This window comes from Pholcus phalangioides, unplaced genomic scaffold (genome assembly GCF_987345545.1).
Source record: "Pholcus phalangioides strain wild (caught in Gottingen) unplaced genomic scaffold, Ppha-v1.0 ptg000004l_1, whole genome shotgun sequence".
Classification (NCBI taxonomy): domain Eukaryota; kingdom Metazoa; phylum Arthropoda; class Arachnida; order Araneae; family Pholcidae; genus Pholcus; species Pholcus phalangioides.
In genome coordinates, this window is record NW_028301597.1 from 50,226,144 (window position 1) to 50,246,942 (window position 20,799).

A 20,799-nucleotide genomic window follows, 5' to 3' on the forward strand; every position below is an offset into this window, starting at 1 on the left:
CCTCCCCACAAAATATATAAAATCGGGTCTGAGGAGCCTCGAAATTATTCTCGCACCAGGCCCCGCGTCTGATAAGGGAAGCGCTGCACACCCTTCCCCGGCTCTGAAACCACTGCCGCAAAATATCGTACTGGTCACACGTAAATGTATAACGAGCATGGCCCCCAGTTCTTTGAGAAGTGCCCCTAGGGTGCGATCTTTTGCAGGCCCGTTTATGATTACTTTATATAGTGAAAAAACAAACATTATGAGAATCATTCCGGACTCCAGGGCTGAAGCCCTGTCAGCCTTACCCTTGGGGGGGGGGGGCATGACAACGAAGCATTGAAACAATTAATTTCATAAATTGATGCGTTTTCAAACATTACAATTCAATCTTTTGAACGAAGTTTTCATACAAAAAGCATGGGCGGAGATACGGGTGTCAGAGGTGGAGTTGACTGATCTAATAAATAAATGTATATGTGAATTGACATAATCATAATCCTGCCCCCCCCCCCCCAGACTTCCAAGTCTATCTCCGCCTATGACAAAATTTGTGTGTCTTTTCGGGGCCCTGGGACAAACTTTTCCTTGGGGCCTTCCATGAAAGAGTAATTGTTATGCAAAATAAATGTAAATTTTTTTGGGGCCCTATTCGGCTCGGTGCCGCGGTGCAGTGCCCAGGTTGCCCCAGCCTAATTACGGCCCTGAATCTGATAAAAATACAATAAGATTTGAAATTAGCGCTTTAATTCCTCTTCAATGATCTGAGCCTTGTAGTGTCATCTACTCCGAATAATAAGAAATGTAAACTATATAACGACTTGAATTTTTTCTAACTCTCACTAGATGCCAGTAGCAGTACTGTATTTTGGTTTTGGTCTTACGGTAGGGCCGTCATAAGAGCATCATGGACCCCCGGGCCAAGTGGTTTTTCCGAGGCCCTACCTTGTGAATTATAGAAAATTTCAACCGGATCTCATTTTTGTGAGGCCCCTCTTCCCCTGAGGCCCCCGGGCCGTGCCCAGGTGGGCCCATGCGTTAAGACGGCACTGTCTTACGGTAGTAATTTTTTAAATTTTGGTGACATCAAATAGAGCAATGATGATAAACAATAATTTATACGAGATAAAATATTCAACTTCCTCCATTTGAAAGACTGGATTAATATTAATATTTTTATTGAATTTATAGCATGGTGATTTTGCTCAATGTGTTTCCTAATTGCACGGTGACGAAAACACTGAAGGAATCAAACTAAAAAATTATTCCGCTATATCACTCACACAAAAATCACGCTGATTCATTTAAAATCACAGAAAAACATATAATTTATAATTACAAATAATAAAATGATGGAACGGCTGAGGAAATGCATCCTGTTTCTTAATGAAGATGTATCCACGGTGACGAATACCTTCAGACAATAAAAATTTGAACAAATCAATTTTTATTGTTACTGTATACAAATAAAAACAATTAAAATGTCTTTTTGAGCACAAAGATGAAGTTAATATTAATAGACATGAAAGAAAGAGCACATATTATAAATTTAAAAAAAACCATTTTTTTTCCCCTGCTTTTAAAAAACAGTATAAAGACAAACTTTGCAGTCGTTGCAGTATAATTCGCGGGGGCGGCGGTCCATCAACAATCCAAGGGAGGAAAAAAAAATGACACTTTAATGTAAGATCTATAGATGGTTATATGGGGAAAGGGTTGGGCTGAAAATTAATTAATCGATTGATTAATTAATTAATTGAATTCGTGGCATCACCATGGGTAAGAATGCTCTGAAGAAATCGTTACAGTTCTTCGACGTCTTAACAACGACCACTGGGAAACCATCCTCAATGGTGATGGTTAACGAAGGTATTATTATTATTATAATAACAATCATTGTCATTCGCTTTTCCAATCGATGATTATGCTTTTTTTTTCTTCTAATTTCCATTATTATTGTCATCATGGTTTCCCTTTAGGAGCTGGGACTGTTGGAAGGGGGCAGGGTATTTAGGTCCATATCTTGGATGGTGTATCTACAGGGGGAGGGGTGAGTTTAGCGGCTATAGCCCAGGGTGTGGGAAATTTGAGGAATAAATGGTCGAGAAAGTTAGTAGGATGGGAGAAAGGGCTACAAAATTTGTCGCCCAGCACAAATCGTCTCTGCCTAGAGAGCGAGAGACTAGGTCATGCCTAGAGAGACTAGACTCGCCCAAATGAGCGAGTGACCCAGGACAATTCGCAAGCATGTCAGTGAACGAAAGAGCGTGCAAGCATGTTAGTGACCAAAAGGGAACAGCTTTGGTATAAGGGACAGGTTGGCGATTTTCGTCGCCAAATATGTCGGACGACCCCAACAAATGTCGCCAAGGCAGTTAGACACATTACGGGCGCCGAAGAAAAAAAATCTCCAGCATAGAAAATAATGAAAACAATATGAAAAATATCATGAAACACAAGAGAAATGAAAACAAATAAGATCTGGATTATAAATATGATTTCTGGGTTAGTAAATATGATATGAGGCTGTGGGACGCTATTGACGCTCAAGCAAGCATAAACATGCTAAAACCAACAACCATAATTATAATAAAAAAAATAATTATAAAATTAAAACCCGGACTCTCTTTCCAGGAATCCAGGTTCTTTTAAATAAAATAAATAAAAAGGATACAGGGGCATCCTGTATGTAGAAAAGAATAAATATTGGAAAATATTAAAGGTACAACCTGAGGGAAGAGATATCTAATTATTAATCCAACCCACACACGACATTATATATACGGAAGGAAGAGAAAATGAACGGAACCGTAGTTGTTCCAAATGAACTAATCTCCAATGATTTTTCAAATCATTCAAAATGCCGCGGCTATAAGGTGATGCCATTTGGAAGAAAAAGAGAGAGAGAATGAAGACACATTTGAAACTGGCAGTTGGAAGTTTTAAAAGATGCACTAGAAACAATAGAAAACAACCACCAGCGCTATCTCGCTGTATTTTTTTAAACGAAGAACATTCTAGAACAACAACAACCCAGCAGGCAACTGGAACGCAGAACACCGCAGTGCACCGGCGCTGGCAACGTATCGTCGGAAAAAAGTCGGCAAGTTGGTGTGCCCCTTATACCGAAGCTGTTACTGAAGTGACCAAAAGTGATTGAGAGCATGCGTAAATGTGTAAGTGACCAAAACTATGACGTAGAGAGGGGTGCCAGTATGGGAATGACCAAAAGCATGGCGTAGAGAGGCTGCAAATATGGGAATGACCAAACGAGTGACCTAGAGCAGTGTTTTTCAACCGCTGGACCACTACCCATTACCGGGCCCTGGCTCGGTCAAACCCGGCTGTGAGTGATTCATAATTATATTTTTCCCCATAAGTGGTGTTTATGACTGAACCTTCCACTCAAAAAAAATTCTACCGGGCTGCGGGCATCCAAAGGTTGAGAACACCTGACCTAGAGGGTGTGCAAGTATGTGAAAGACCAAAAGAGTGACTAAGAGGGTGTAAAAGCATGTGAATGACCAAAAGCATAACCTAAAGAGGGTGCAAGCATGTGAATGACCAAAAGCATAACCTAAAGAGGGTGCAAGCATGTGAATGGCCAAAAGTGGGACCACAAGTATGGCCACTATGGCCATAGTTTCAAGCATGTAAAGGATCGAAAGAGTGACATAAATGAATGTGCAAGCAGGAGAACAACCAAAAGAGTGACGTAGAAAATGTGCAAGCATGGGAATGATCAAAAGAGACCTAGGAAGTGATTTTTGATCATAATATTTCAATGTGAATATCTAATTAATGTTAAACTCAATTTCGATTGTTTTCTAGGCCAAAAGAACAATGGGCTTCAACAAGTTTTTGTCCAACAGAGTGTCACTATTTTAGCCTTCAAAGACAAATCGCTGAGTAACAACAGCACTTCTCCACCAGACATCTTAAAGCCTCGTTTATTCTTAGGATTTTTGAGTGAAGACATTCCTTTATTTGTTGGTGCTATTATCGGTGAGATCACCTGCAGGAAATCTATATTTACTTTTCTAACATATTGTTTTCAATTTTTGTCAATTTGTACAATAGGGCTTGACATGAAAAAAATAAAAAAAATAGGATCCATCCAAATTTCTTAGGAGACAAGAATGATTTCAATCTCAAGAAAAAACGGTCCTAAATATACATATTTTTTCTGGCACTTTATATCATTTTCCTATATTAAAAGACAAACTGTCATGAAGTGAGAAAATGTTTTCCGTCATGACTCCAATTTAACAATCACATACAGAAAATTTTAAGTGCCATGGCAACTTCAGATTTGTCAAATCCTGACTTTGTGTGATTTCAATAACATTAAAGATGGAATTACATATTTACCAAATTGTGGGCCATTTGTTGTGAGACGTGAAAGAGATTGCACAATGATGTGAAACAGTGAGGGAATCCCAATTTTCTATGTTTTCAAACCTGTCGCTGTGGTGGCTGAGTTGTCATACTGACAGACTGGCATCGCGAGGACCTGTGTTCGAACCCCACCGTCGTTGCAGTGGTGGTCGGCTGAAGCTGGTTTTCTGTGGTTCCCAACTTTGAATCGTGAATGTGAGCCAATCTCCCCCCATTGTAAAGTCTCGCGACAGAGAGTAACAGGCCTACAATGGTAGAAATATTTAATCATTGCACTTCACTTCTGAAATATATATGGATGGCAACACCGAAAAATTAGACAACACTATATATGCACTCAGACTGTTAGGTAAACACTTGCACAACTCACTCAGTAGTAAATCACCCATGGCGGTAAATTAGAGTTGTGCTTGGTTTGAAAGAGAAAGAAGGCTTTTAAACCTCTGGATAATATATATATATCTATATATATAAAATTGATTTTCTGTGTGTGTGTGTGTATGTTCTCTATACAAATCTACGATTTTAGATCGATCGTCGCCAAATTTTGCATATATACCAAATGGGACCCGACTTGAACGATAGGCTACTTTAAAATTTCGTCAGACCAGGGCAAATGCCCCAAATGGGCAAAAATCCGTAGGGCAACAATGGTTTTTGGGCCTCAACAATCACTTTCCGAACGTTTACTTTGGTTACCGTGGTTCCCTAGCAATGCGTTTAAGACGTGTATATGCCTTTACAATGGTTTGCCGTTTCTTTAATGCTGTACGTATATGTATAATATTTATGCCTTTATAATGGTTTGCCACTTTATTCAATCCTCCCAGTAATGAGAGCTTTTTGAATAGACACCATCATCAGCATCACTTTGAGGGTAAGGCAAAGGATGATGCCCCACAGAAATCAGTGTTAAAATTGCCGATTTTACTGTAGAAATGCTGAAATTTTGTGGAGTTTTCTGTCACATACATAATTTTAAAAATTGTGTTGAATTCTAGATTTCTGAAATATTGAGTTTGATTAGAGATATACGAAGCCCAGGAGATCAAATATGAAGTAATTAGCCGGACCTACTTTTGAGTTGGACATTCATGCAATAACATTGATTTCAACTTTTTATTTATATCTTCTCAAGCGAAAATTAATGTCTCCGTAGTGTCTTTTGATATTCAACTGCATAAATTCATAGTTTAGGATGTTTTGAAATTAATTATGGGCCCGTAAAGTACATCGAAGAAATTCCACAGCTTCAATTAAGCATTTTTGAAAGCTGAAACAGGCAGATGGAGAACTTAAAGTTCGGGGGGGGGGGGGATCGAAATACCTAGCACCCCTTAAAAAAGAAAAAAATATATATTCGTTTCTATGTTCCTTTAAATCTAGATTTGTTAACTTAGACACGGTTTGCATGTCCCTCAAAGAAAGAGGGAGATATCACGTGATCCAAAAAAGCCTCATTGAAGAAAACCCGGGCAACGTCGGGTATTATAGCTAGTATATATGTATGTATGTATGTAATAAAAACTCATATTGAATACTCAAGGTTCTATTGTGCAGTCAAACCCTGTTACAATGAGTTTGAAAAAACCAAAATTTTCGTTTGTTATATCTTGAGATTCGTTATAAGTCAATTTCACTATGGCAAGGTTTAATTGCAGAGCTCAGCAAATTTAAAAACAATTTAGACACCAGACAAATTTCCTAGGAGACGAGCATAGATATTTTTCCAGGAAAAAGTCCTTAATTTTTTTTTTTCACTTTTCTGGGACATAATGACCTTTTTTATGTTGGAAGACATCATCATCATGAAATCAGAAATCAGACTGATTTAACAATCAAATACAGTGAAATTTTGGTTAACAAGCATAATTTGTTTCACGAACGTGCTCATTATTCGAATCACTCGTGTATCGAATCAAACTTCTCCATAGGACACAATACATAAACTCAGATGATTCGTTCTACGTATAATTCATACACATAAAAATAGCTGATGAAAATGTTATTTAATTGACAATTATTTGCCTTTATCTGCTGTCTCGCCACATTCTTTTTCTTTTTTGTGTGACTTTAAAAAAGAACCGATCCAATGACATGCATTTCCTCCTTTTAGGGTTTTCACAGAAATTGCATTGTCCTTGGACAGATTTTATCTACAAAGTATTGGACCGCTTCCCACATTCGACGCATCTCTCTAATCTCATTTGAATTGAGAAAAAAATTACTCCTTTTTTCTTTCTTCCTTCCTCAGGCAAGATCCTGCCCATAAGCTCTTGTTGTTGCACACAATGGAGATCCTTCAATTGGTCTGTGGTCAACTCTTTTGGTCTCCTCACTCAACTTCAGTCCCAGGGTTCCCCCCCTAAAGACACAATCTCTTTGACAACTGGTGGCTATTGCTCATGAGCTAAACACTGAAAATCATGTTTCATAATGCAATAAGCCCAGTTTTCTTCAAGCAGAATTGAGGGTTGGTAACATCCATTCCGGGCTTTGTTGATGATCTTGAGGCTGTGCAAAATGGTTTTTCCTGAAACTGTTGGTGGGTAGTTCAGTTCATATTACACACAATCCCATAGAATGTGCATTGGCATAAGCCAAGAACCATCGTTTCAGTGGAGTTCACATGTAACTCAGTAAACAAAACATAAAAATTTTGCTTGTAATATGAATCATCGCTTGTTAATCAAGTCAAAATTTCTGCTCATTAACCGAAGTTCCACTGTATAAAAAATTGTATGCACTAATGCTGATTTTATAGCCACCATGGTGACTTTCTTTCAAACCGAACACAACTCAGGTCCATCACCATCTATGGGTGATTTACTACTTAGTGAGTTGTGCCATAAGTGTAACTGTGTGTACCTAACAGTCTGAGTGTGTATGTAGTGTTGTGTTTGATTTTTCAGTGCTGCCATCTATATTTCAGAAGTGAGTGATGTGTTATGATTGTACTGTACTATACAACATTTGTACTGTTTGTAGGTCTGTTGCTCTCTGTGGCAAGACTTTTTAAAGGGGAGATCACCTAGCATTTGCACCTTGAAGTTAAGAACCACAGAAAACCAACTTCAGCCGACCGCCACTGTGGCGACACCATGGTGATTGGCACCTGGGGATTTTTTCAAGCCCTGTTCTACAGTAAATGCATCTTTTCGACTCATAAACATAGACTATACAATTTTCATGCAGTTATTGAATGCATATTAATTTGTTGTAGGTGCGTCTCTCATAGTTGCACTGTTTCTGCTGGCATTACTTTTCTGGAAATGCTGCTGTAGGATGCAGCTCTTGAAGTCGAAAAAATATTGTGAGTAAACAAATCTTTGCCTTGAAAGATTTTGTATTTTTCATCCCAACTCAAAATCAATGTTGTATCGCATTCCATTCTAATTGTCTTCTTGAGAAAAACCAGAGTATATGCAAATAAAATGGGTCAGTGCTTTAATAGACTCGTGTTTTTGGAAATTAATAAGTTCAGTAATCGCTGGTAATTGCAGTGAGTTGTGGTTGATTTGCTTATGAAAATTGTTTCAGTGAGTGATACACAAGTAGAAAATTATTTTTGAGGAGGAAGTAATTGAAACATGGCACCAAACATCTACATCGAATGAAATGAATAGCATTACATTTTTGGAGCGCTTAGTACTAGCTATGAAAAAACAATATTCACACACACAATCACCTCAATGAATGTTGATAGTTGTTCTAAATCCAAGTAATCCTGTTTTGAATCGTGCGCATCAATGGTTTTTCTTTAACCAAGTAGACAAAAACTTATTTTTGATGTTGATTCAAAGAAAATATTTTTCATGTAATAGCCTAGCGTATAAGTGTATAACATATATATATATATTTCATTTCTCTGTTGATTGCTATGAAGAGTCTGTTAAAGTAGACACCTATTGGCTAAAAATTGTTGGTCAATTTATATCAGTTAAAAAAAGTTGATTGTTCGATATATCAATAATAATAAATTACCAGTAGGTTGTTTTCTACCGATGAGTCCTACAGTAACGTGTTTAGTTATAAATTGCAGGAGGCTCTTGATAATCTGGCCACTTGTTGATAGTCCAGTCTATTCATTAATCTGGTGTTTTTAAGTGGGTTTTTTCGAGTGTAGAAGAGGAAAACATGTCACTGCATGTCGGTGTGCAGAAGTTTATATTATTTAAATTAGCATTTTCAATTTACTCTAATCCGGCATACCCTGGTCTGATATGTGCTGGTGTTTAGAGAGTCTACTGTATTTGAAACTGCTTAATAGAAATTTGAGCATTTTCAAGCCATATCTGATATTATCTTTTCTTTATCTCGTTACAGTTTCTTTAAGTTGCATTGTAATTCTGTGTTTATATATATATCTTAAAGGGCTACATTCCAAGGAAAGAGCACGAGCAAGAACGAAGCACTTATTTCCTTCTGTTGTACAAAGGTATTTAAAATGTTTATTTTCTCATACACACCTGGTATTTACTTAATGGTTTCATGAAAGCATTTCATATTTATAGCTTCAGCAGTTTCGACTCGACACAATTTCTCTATATAACCTTTGAACCCCCTCATGGCTTCCTTAAGGGCGGAATTTTAAAAAAACTTATATGAAGTCTTCACATGATAAAAGCATTGACCACACACACACACACAAATTTCATATCTATAGTTTCAGCAGTTTCTTCTCTGCATGATTTCTTTATATAACCTTTGAATCCACTTATGACTTCCTCAGGGGTTGAATTTCAAAAAACCTTTTCTTAGTGAGTCGTCACATCATAAAATGGAACTACTGATTAAGTTTTATATTTATAGCTTCAGCAGTTTTGGCTCGGCGATGATGAATCAGTTAGTCAGAACATGTTATTTTATGTACTGTTGAATCCCATTATAACGAACGCCAAGAGACTAGAGAAATCACTTCGTTATAATGAAATTTCACTATAAAGGAATTGGATTGTTCCTATGTAAACTTATTTGGGGGATTAGAAAAGTGTTCATTATGCAAAAAAATTTTCGCTATAACAGTGTTCGACTATATAGTTATTTTATATATAGGTATATAGATAAGAACTGGACATTGTCTTGGGGCAATCAACGCTTGAATATTTACAGGAAATGCCAGCAAGTTAGTTGAAATGCATTGCTTTTTTGTGCCAAGGAATGATAAGGCACAAGAATGGTGTAACTTTGGATGTGGTCACATGACCTCATGGCTCATCGGCTGAACAAACACTATTCCTTGTTTGCATCATTCTTGTAGTACATTTTAGAACTATGCTGACAGGAAAAAGATAAGCGTGTTTTTCAGTTATCAGTGACCACCTTCCCCAACTTTAGCCTGGATAATCAAGGTTATCAGTAGTGTGGCTAGCACTCGATTTGTGTAATTTTTTATTAGATTTCTTTTACATGGATAATATATATATGTATATGCACTGGATAGTCATTTTGAACAGGTAAAATGCATAAATACTTCTCTTTTTTTAATTTTGTCATTTTAAATAATTTTTTTTTACTTTCGGCAGTTTAACCATGTTTTTGGTTATGCATGTTCACCATGGTTGGGTTTTTGATATCAAAAACCTAAATGAATGCTTTTGGATAATATTTTGAGGACAATAAGTTGATAAGGGGCCGTTCAAGTATTACGTCATCATCGATGGGGGAGAAGGGGTATCCGATATTTGCTGACTTTTGATGACAAGGGCGGAGGTGGGGGTTTGGATAATGCTTAAGTCATCAACCACCCTTTATGAAAACACGAGTTAGGATTCAGAGGGGCAGAGCTGATGACAAAATTTTGCTGACAGGTGGGGGGGGGGGGGGGATGTGTCAGCATTTTGCTGACTTTTGCTGACAGGGGGGGGGTCAAAAATGGCTAAAAATTTGCTTACGTAATACTTGAACGGCCCCTAACACGATGAGAAACTTTTTTGTAATGTTTGTTTCTGATTTATTTTTTAAACACTAATTTATTACAATAATCAAAACAAAATATTAATCATAATATGGTCCATTTTATCTATTGATTACCCGTGTTCAATTTACTAAGCGAAATAGAGCTGTTTATTCAAAATATGTGGTGATAGGAGATTACAGGGTTAGGTTCTTGAACTTACTCAGTATTAAAACAGTCAAAACTTATTGTCAAAATGTTATAATTCTTACATTTGTACTTACACTCATGTCCATAAATTGAGGATAATGCCAGCTCCGGCAAATAAAGGTTCAGAAACAAAACAAACGTTACTTATTCATAAAGCCCATTTATTAAACAAAAGATAAAGAACAAAAACGATGGTGTATGTATGATACCATTCATAAAAACTATGCCTTGCTGATTTTTGCTCCCTGGAGCAATTGTAAGAAATATCTCCTTTACAAAAACTTACTATTACATGGTTGGTATGATGGTTAATACATTGTATGTCTCCCATGCGATGAAATACAGTCCGTACAACGCCTAGGCATGCTGAGTATCAAATTATCGATCTGATCTTGGGGAAGATCACTCCACTCAGCAAGCAATGCTCTCCGAAGTTCCGGTACACATGTAGGAGGTGGTTGACGGGCTGCAACTCGTCGGCCAAGCATGTCCCACACATGCTCTATCGGATTCAAGTCAGGTGAGAATGCTGGCCATTCCATACGGGTTATATCCTCAGATTCAAGGCATTCATTTACGATGTTTGCTCGGTGAGGACATGCGTTGTCATCCATAAAAACAAATTCTGCGCCCATGGCACCCCTAAACAAACGTACATGTTGTTCCAGAATGATGTCCCGATAAATTTGGGCTTTCATGGTTCCGGTTTGAACATGCAGATCTGTTCTGGAACCCAGTATAATTCCACCCCAAACGAGCAATGCTGCACCACCGTAACGGTGTCGTTCAATGATGTTGTCTTGGTAGTAACGGTACCTGGCGTTCTCCATATGAAAGTCAGACGTGAATCAGACTGCAAGCTAAACCTGGACTCGTCGGAAAACATCACACAAGCCCACTGTGACGATGTCCACATTGCATGTTTTCTACTTCAGGCTAATCGCTGCCGACAGTGAGTTGCTGTGAGGGGAACACATCTGACAGGCCTGCGAGCATATAGACCAATATCTCCTGAACGTCTGTACACCGTTTGCCTTGAAACTGTGGTACCCGTGGCTGCAGATAGCTAACGAGACAGGTCGGATGTTGTGCTCCGGCTGCTTCTTTTGGCAGTTACTGCCAAATACCGGTCTTCATTCGGCGTTGTAACTCGGGGGCGACCTGCACTGTAATGTCTACTGACAATTTCCGTTATCTTGGAATCGTTTCCAAAGCCTAGAGATGACACTTTGGGCAGTTCCAAGTTCCTCGGATACTTCCATCTGAGTACGCCCACGTTCCAGGCGGCCGATAATTCTACCACGTAAAAAATCATCCGCATGCGTCCTCTGTGTCATAACTATTCGCTTATGGCACTGAGCGCCTTACAGAACTCTTGTGAACAATTTTACTTCTTTGCCACCATTCCTTATACACCCCCCTCTTACACTCTCGTCATTGTGACTTACTATCTGCATCATCTGGTGGCTTCCTGAAATTTGCATATCATTCTTGCAGATGTGTGTGATAATTCTACAGGTGAAATTTTTACTTTAGATTTGGATTTCTGTGTGATTCTGAATTATTCTCAATTTATGGACATGAGGGTAGAATAAGTTATAGGAGCTCTTTCTAAGCATATGCAATCAGCTCTGCTAAACTAAAGGACATTTTAATCCTACAATTTAATATTTTTATTTGCTAGCTGTATTCTAATGTTATGTGCAATGAGGGTATCATTTTAAGTATCAGTGATTATATATATAATTTAATAATAACAAAAATTAACATTGCGTATATGGCGTAAAAGAAGTTTTTTAAACACCTATCTGTTATGAAAAGAATACAGCTGATGCTTTATATCAATACACATACATAAGCAATTGGAGAAATTTTTGAAGATTGAGAATTTCATCTTTAATTGAATATCAAATATAGTTCCATAGTTTTTCCTTCATCATTTATGCTATGCTCTATTCAAATTGTATATTTTGCATGAAAAAAATATGCATATATTGTCCAAAGTAATTCCGTAGAGAACAGAAAATTAGTTTAAAATCATATTAAGTATTTATTCTTTGTATAACATAGTGACTTTATACATTACATGCATTGAATGTGTATTTTCAATGGGAATGTTTATATTGGAAAGCAATATTTAAGGTTTTTGACATGACTGCCATGTGTCAAAAACCTGCCAACCCTGGTGTTCACTTTCCCCAACATTAGCTCAGATAATCAAGGTTCTATTGTAATGGATTCATTTGGATGGGTCATTTTGAATTTTTCCCTGAGAGACATCTGCCTAAACATTTATTTCAAGATTTAGATATTCTATGGGTCTTTGAATCCAAAGTTCTTGCACATGTTCTTATCTTCATCTTTCTTTGTGAAACTTATTATTATTATTATTATTTTCAGTAATTCTGTTGTGTTTTTGGGCTTGAAGCAATCACATTTACACGAGTTTCGCAAAATGGAGAAATCACTGGAGGATTCGCCACTTCCAAAGCGCGAGATGTTCTTCGAAAACCAAGATGTATGTTGTTTTCTTTGAATTGTTCCCTTCTTTTCATCTTGTGCAGTTGTCCTGAAATTTCTTGAAAGGAAATTTATTATTTTTTTTCTGTATGCCTTTAATTTAGCAATAATTTTGACTTAATTTCCAAATTGAAAATTTTTTTTCTGCTTCACAATGAATTTCGCACACCAACTACTACTGAAACTTATATACACTTTGTAAACCATTCCTATGAAAAATTTCTAATGAATTAGTACATGTGACTGAAAGTGTTGAGTGTGGTTCTAACATTTCTGTGATGTCAGAGTTATGAGTGTTTGGTGTTCAAGAATCATATGCTAACTGCACGAAATAACATCGAGAAAAAAATCTGAAACAACACCATAATAGTACATTTCATACTCATATATTGTAGTATTCATGCAAGATGATTAAGTGACCGAAAAAAATAGTGCTAATAATATACCTAGGAAAGTAACTTTCTGGATATCATTGCCAAGGTGTACTCTGGAAGAAATGTCACCCGTTCTCTGCTTGGAAGACCAAGCGCAGACGATTTGACTTTTTTTTCCGAGTTCACCTTGGCAATAATATCCAGAAAGTCTCTTTCCTCGATCAGTTACTTAAATTACTTACGAGAGAGATCTCAAATAAAAAAGCAAACTGCTCCACTGAATGACAATTTTCTCTCTGTCTGAAAAGCACGAGAGAGCTATATGAGCGCGATGAAAATCCCCTCTCATTGGTTGAGTATGATCGCCTGACAACCAACAACATTTCTCATTGGTTCAAACAGGCACGTGTGGCGTGATGTCTTTTGTCAGAGAAAGTGATGATTGATATAACTGCATCATAGTAAGTTTTACGTATATGCTATAGTAAAATGAGTACATTGTAAGAGTCCTAAGCATGGGAAAGAAAACCCAGAGGATGTTATCTTCTGATTTATATATGCATGAAGTTGGATTTTTTTGAATGACTGCGTTAAAGGAAATTGCGATCATGACATATACTGACAGGAAACAACATATACTTCAACTGACATATACTTCTTGTAATAAAAACTTGTATCTTATCTCTTTTCTTATATAAAAAAAACTTTATGTGGGTAACATATGAGATGTGATGGTGAGAGACCCATGGCATGACAGGTAAGGTGAGTAGTGAAGTGATATACATTACATGGCATAAGGGACAATTCTATGTTGTGGTGTTGCAGGGAATTTTTCTCTAATAAGGGTTATTAATAAATGGAATATCTTCCCCGGGGGGGGTAGTAATTTCGGATACATTTGACATGTTTGAAAAGAAATATGATGAACATGTTGGGGTAGAGAGGAGCTATCCATACTTAGAATAAAACAACCATAAATATTTTACCATGTACCTATAGTTTTTATTTTTTTTTTTAATTGGATGGCTGTATTTTTGAAATATATACATACATATTTTTTATAGGCATCTTTTTCTCAGCCACCTCATTTAGAATTTTTCCTGTTGTGGCCTTGTATTTGTAGTACTTCTTCAAAGTTTTGAGACTTTTAAACAAATTTAAATTAAATTTTGACAAATTTATATTGGAATGAAATCTCTCTCCCTCTCTCTCTTTTGTAAACCTGAAAAAATTAGTAGCATGTAGCAAAATTAGTAACATTTTGGTGTTATTTTTCCTGAAGAATATATTCTTGTGAAAGTTGGAGGATATAAAAATGATTTGAATTTTAAGAAATAATGCACATTAACTATATTTCAAGCAGATATATCTTTCTCCACAACTGGATTCTACATTGTTTTTAAAATCTAATCTGACACATGATTACATTTTATTTCATTGCAAATTAAATGAGCAAGGTTTTTTTCTCCTTTTTTAAAAAGGCAATCAGTGATTCTAGAGATATATCTGAGGAGACCCTACCAGCAGTGTCTATGCAGCCATGGAATGTCAGCTGTTCTCCGATGATAACGTCCCAATATACAGTTCCAGTAATAACTTCAAGTCTTCCATCATCCACCATTCCTGTTGTTATACCATGCACAGCTTCCAACGAAACTACACCTTTCAGGTGCAAGATCACTGCACCAGAACTGCCTGACATCAACGAGAAAGAAGCTGCTATATTCTCCACACAGGCTGCTGCTAACATTCCAACCATAGTAACCTGTTCTGACAAATCCTTGATGTCCAGCCCAGCCTTTTTTCACCGTACTTATCATTCGGGTAAATATTTCAAAATATTCATGATAAAACTTAATTTTTGAATGATTACAATTTTTTGTTTGTTTCATTTCAATCACCATATTACACTAATTTGTGAAGTTTGACAATCGAGTTTCTTTCATCTAGATACTAAGTTATGGTTTTCATTGTGAAACACTATTACCAATTTTCCATTTGGAAAAAAATGTCTCATCTTTTTTAACTTTCGCCACCACAAGTTAATAAACCATTCAATTATTATATCAGACGGTGTTCAGGGTTTCATGAGTCTGAAATCTGCTCAAGTGACTTCAGCATCTTTCCTGACACAGGGGTACAACTTTTATTCTGAGAGAGAAATGGTGCCAAGATGGCAGCTCATTACTATGCCATACAGTATACATACCGAGCAGTTAGCACACCAATCTTTATAAGTGACATGAAAAAAATTCAATTTAAAATTAACATTATAACTGCTGGTCTGTGTCTATAATTAGTTCCCGTGGGCATAAAATATGACTTTAGTCAACAAAAATGATTGAAGAATTGGAGCTTCTCTCGAACTTTATTCCCTGCATTATCTGGCATTCCATAAAAATTCTTGGAACCAGAAGACACCAGCTTTTTGAAGGTTGGAGTCTGATCTGTTCTTTGCTTGCAGAAAGAAGCGATGCTTAATAGAGATCATAGAATAAAATCAAAAAACTGATATGAATTTATATACATCACTGAATAAATAAAATAAATAATCATAATGAAATAGAAGTTTTTACTATTTCTTTTTTTTTAACGTGGTCCCTGTGTAATCCCAAGAGATCCGTAGGATCTGTCCAGCGAATTTGTTAGTGGTAGTAGACATTCATGACCAAACCAGGATTTTTGCCCAGGAAATTTATAACGTTAATGAAGATTGATCATTTGCTTATTGCTGTAATTCAATTGTCAACCTAATATTAAATACAAATACTGTATTTTGCATGTTTTTCTGCATGTTCAGAGATTTAAAAAATATGTCGCTTTTTGTATCACAATATCATATTTTGCAGTGTAATTCTGGAATTTCTTGCTCTGCCTATTTCAATTTTACAAACATGGTCATGGAATACAATTTATGTCTCCATTTAACTTATCTAATCTACATAAACAAATATGCTCAGCATCCTACATTTTTTTAAGTAAAAATCTAGATTTGTAGTAGTAAAAGCAAAGCATAAAACTAAAGCTATCTGAACATAGTTTGTAAAACAAAACAAAAATGATTCTAAAATGCAGAAAAAAGACAAGGCTCTAATGAGCCAAATCAATCGGTTCTTAGAGTGCAGATATTTAAGAATAACCTGGAATTTGTGACTTGAATTTCCTGGCATGCCAGCTAACGAGGGGGGGGGGGGGAAGAGAAAAAGAAAGAAACATGGTAGATATATTTCTTTTTTAAGTATTTGTATAAGCTTCAATTAAAATTTGCTAGTTGTTCGTTTATATGTGCACCCGAGTAGCGTAGTGGTAAGATGATCGTCTACCACGTGAAGGTTGATGTCACGTCCCGGATTCGAACCTGAGGGAGGATATAGATAAGATATTTTTCCTAATGAATTCGAGGTGACCACCGATAGACAGTGCCTTCATTTACAACCCATCTCATTAATGGTAGTAAATTGCGATATACCGATATGGCCAGAGTTGGTGTTTGGTGAAGTAGTAGTTGTTTGTTTTTGATGATTTTTCATCAGTTTCCTTCTGTTTAATTTTTTAGGAAATTTTGACCAGCAAAGTCTGTACAGCTGTACTTCTCATATTGGTTCTGAAGTTGATTTGAAAACTTGTAGCTTCACCTGGAGCAGCTATAATTTGAGACCCTCGTCTACTGGCGATTGCTATTATGATTTGTTCCAAAGGGTATGTATTTCTTAAAAAATGTATGTGTCTTAGATATAAAAAATATGTGTTGGGCACAGTAAGATAAAAGGGTAGTAGGCCTATATAGTTATAAGAATGAAGCATCTATGAAAATGAGTGACTTCAAATGAGTCTAGGTGAAAATTGCAGTAAGGGGGGATAAGTATTTTGGGTAATTTATTATTTTTCCTGTATATTTTTGCTTTGATTTATCATCTCCAATTATTTCATGTATTTATTGAAAACTATAAATTTTTGTATAAAAAACTAATTTTGATTATAAAATCACTATCATAAATTGTATGGAGAAAATTCTCATATTACTGTTGTAATTGTTTCAAGAACAAAACATCACTCACATTGGCCTCACAATCAAAATAACTTTAGCAATGCTGTGATGAATGGTTCTGAAAGTTTTATGTGTTTTTAATTTGACAATTCTTCTGAGCATCTATCAAATTGGAAAGGTTTTAATGTGGATCCTCTGTGCTCCAATATTTTTAATTCCTCTGAAATTCTCTGAGTAACATTTCTCATTCTGAACAATATATCTTTCGAATTTCATTCAAATTATTATTTTTTTCTAGCTAATTGTTATTATTTTTGAATAATTTATATCTTTTTTAGGCAAGCTTATGTAAGAAACGGAAGAATCGAATGCGCAGTGATATTGCAGCTGCTATAGCCTTGAGCAGAAGTCGTAGCTCTCAGCTGAATAAAGAGAAAGACACAGATTCACTTGTGGAGAATGAAGTGGAAATAGTATTGAATGAAAGAACAACTCTTTGAGTGATTTGGAGGTCTTGCGGAGCTTTAAAAACGGGAAAATAAAGAGGAGGAAATTATTCACTTGTAAACCAGCATGTTATTGATTTCATTATCTGATTTCCTTCCCTTGTCTAGTCAATGGTTGATATTTTTTCTGTGGGTTTTCTTATCATTTTTATACTTTAAGAAAAAAAAAAAGATGGGAAAACTTATTCTGATTGTGAAAAAGTATTTGTGTCAGATATTCTTGAATGTTCACCAAAATTATACGATGAAAAAATGGTACTTCAAACTGAGTTTTTCTTTACTTTTCAATAACAATTATCTGTGCTTTGCTATGCTCTATATTTCTAAATTGTTTTCTTGAGATTTAAATGGTATCAGAATTCCAGTGATTGGTCAGGTAATTCATACATGTAACCTAGAGGATAATTTTATACAGTGGTCAGTTTTACACCAGTACCATGCAAAAAAAAGTTGAAGTAACTGTCTTTTTAAAACCAAAGATTTTATAAGAGAGATATCAGTATGGCCAGTTGCAGTTTATTGTATATGTTTACCTATAAATTCTTACTTCGAAGAGAGTCAAGAACGTTCAAAACTTTTACAGAGATGCTATCATTGCTTTGAAATCATTAAAATTTTTCAGAATTGCTTAAAGTTTGCTTTAAATTATTTCTGTAACTAACAAGTTTTTTCTACTTCAACACATATTTGTGGGAATTGGATTCTTTATTTGACTGGAGGTGAATGTTATTAATGTAAATAAGGAAGCCTTTGTGTTCTTGGCATGATTAGATTATTTCTTCATTCGTGTCTAAATGAGTGTTACTTAATATTTGTTGACTTTCACATAAATATGTATTTTAACTGTGAAACATCATTCATGTGTTAAATTTAAATTCATTTTATCTAGACAAATTCGCAAATGAAAAATTTTGAATGATCAGAATTTGTCTCCTCACTTGAGTTTATGTGCTAAACTGTAACCTTGTTCTAACTGTAAAATAAACTTTCTTTAATGAGAGAGCCATCTAAAAACTGAATGTATTTCTTAGAATCTCTGTGCTGTAATGAGGAAAAATATTTGCAACCGTAACGTGAATGCTATACACTCTTTTCATACACGTGTGTAATGGTTTTATTTAAACTGACATTTTCTGGTATTTGATAAATAATAACTTATTTTAATTCTTGAAATGGGATCCAGCAATATTGGGGAAAGTAGTTGATGATGATAGTGCTTTTAAGATTTTTTGGCAGCTCTTTGAACTTATATATTTTTCCACAGTAAAAACAGATGTGACATCTGTGTAAGCACTGCATGCTCAAAAACTGTTTTCAAAAACATAAATTATTCATTCTCCAGCACTTATTCAAAAAGATAAAACAATAAGGGAAGATCTATGACAGTGCTCTTAACATTTTTACTAAGTCAAACTCCCTCCCCCACCTCCCAGTCAGAGGTGCATATGTTAAAGTGTATAATTCAGTTATTTCATGAAAAACTGATAAAATATCAGTTAGAGTATAATAAACTAATAATTCCATACTTTAACTAGTTATTCTATCAATTAACTAATGATAATTTTTGTGTAAAATAAACAGTTTAACTACACCAGACAATTTGGACAATTTACTTACACTAGACAATTTGTAACACATTAGATGGTCTATCAAAAAAGTTCACCCGTCCCCCGCCAGCACTGTCTGGAAAAGTTCATTAATTGAGTGGGGGTGGAAGGTAAATGTTTTTCTTTATAGACTTCAATGGGGTGTATATTGTTATTCTATGACATAACTAGTTAAACCATAAAATTCAAGTGATTTTTACGCTTCAACTGACTTGATCAGTTATTCCAAGAAATTACTAGGTATTCTATAAAATAATGGATTTCTAATTTAACAATGATTCATACAAGAAGAAAACATTGGGGGGGGGGGGAGGAATGCCTTTATATAGGGTTGTGTACTTTTTTCATAGGGTACAGGATTTGAGGACATATGTAGGAATAGGATACAATGGATTGAGCACGAGTTTTGGTAAGGTTTTTGCCATGACCCAGGCTCAAGTACCCATGTCCCCTGTGATATTTAATTCAAATTCTCTCCCCCCCCCCCCCCAATAAAATGACTAGTAGCAAGAAATATTTGCATCCCTCATCTTGTACTTCCTTTGCAATGCTTTTTCACATCTACATGGATGCTGCCTAAGAACTGTTGATCTAGATATCATGATCTATCTTCTATTATGCACATATAGTTATATATGAACCCTGACTCTCCCAAGAGTTTTATCAATTAAATGATGTGCTGATGCAAAAAAAAAAAATTCATGATATTTATTCATGCATCTGATTATGGCATGAGCTTATTGAGGCATCTGTTGCATACATTTTGGAGTCCCTTGTTTTTATAGGCTGGTTTTCACTTTTTCCATTTGAATTACAGATTACTGGTCCATCTATGATATTGTTGCACTGTTATTGATTTTTAATGTGCTTTTAGCTTTTTTCACCGTAATCTATATATTCTTTTGAAAACCTTTTTCTTTCGGGTTTCACAAACTTGAGTTTCAGAATTTTTGAATTCCTCATTGTCAGCAATGTAAAATGTTACAATTTAAGTTTTTAAAGTTAGCAGATTTGTTCTTTTATTGTTTTGCTTGTTACGTACTAATCTTGGTTTTGATTTATATAATATTTATTGATTACTGGTTTAATAGAGAATGTTAAACTAGTAGCCTTGTATGAAAAATGCTGTTTGATTTTTGTTTACGTTTTTTTCCCCGCTAATCTTGAAATAACTCCATATAATTTTCTTCACAATGAATCTCATATGAGATCTTGCTGGGGTTTTTTTTGAAGAATTTTCACAACTCTACATTATTACTTGATCAGAAATTTTGTGTTATCGTAAAATTGTTCATTCATTTTGTGTAATAATGCT

At 35.5% G+C, this 20,799-nt stretch overlaps 1 protein-coding gene across 1 annotated transcript; it reads left to right on the forward strand.

Annotated features, from left to right (window-relative positions):
* Positions 1 to 1,605: 1,605 nt before the first annotated feature.
* Positions 1,606 to 18,507, forward strand: LOC149087798 (uncharacterized). Its single transcript, XM_089231715.1, has 8 exons — positions 1,606 to 1,854; positions 3,817 to 3,990; positions 7,607 to 7,696; positions 8,758 to 8,821; positions 12,890 to 13,007; positions 14,865 to 15,207; positions 16,940 to 17,082; positions 17,710 to 18,507. The coding sequence occupies exons 1-8, from the start codon at positions 1,761 to 1,763 to the stop codon at positions 17,869 to 17,871; spliced, it is 1,188 nt and encodes a 395-aa protein (XP_089087841.1). The 5' UTR covers positions 1,606 to 1,760; the 3' UTR covers positions 17,872 to 18,507.
* Positions 18,508 to 20,799: the final 2,292 nt, after the last annotated feature.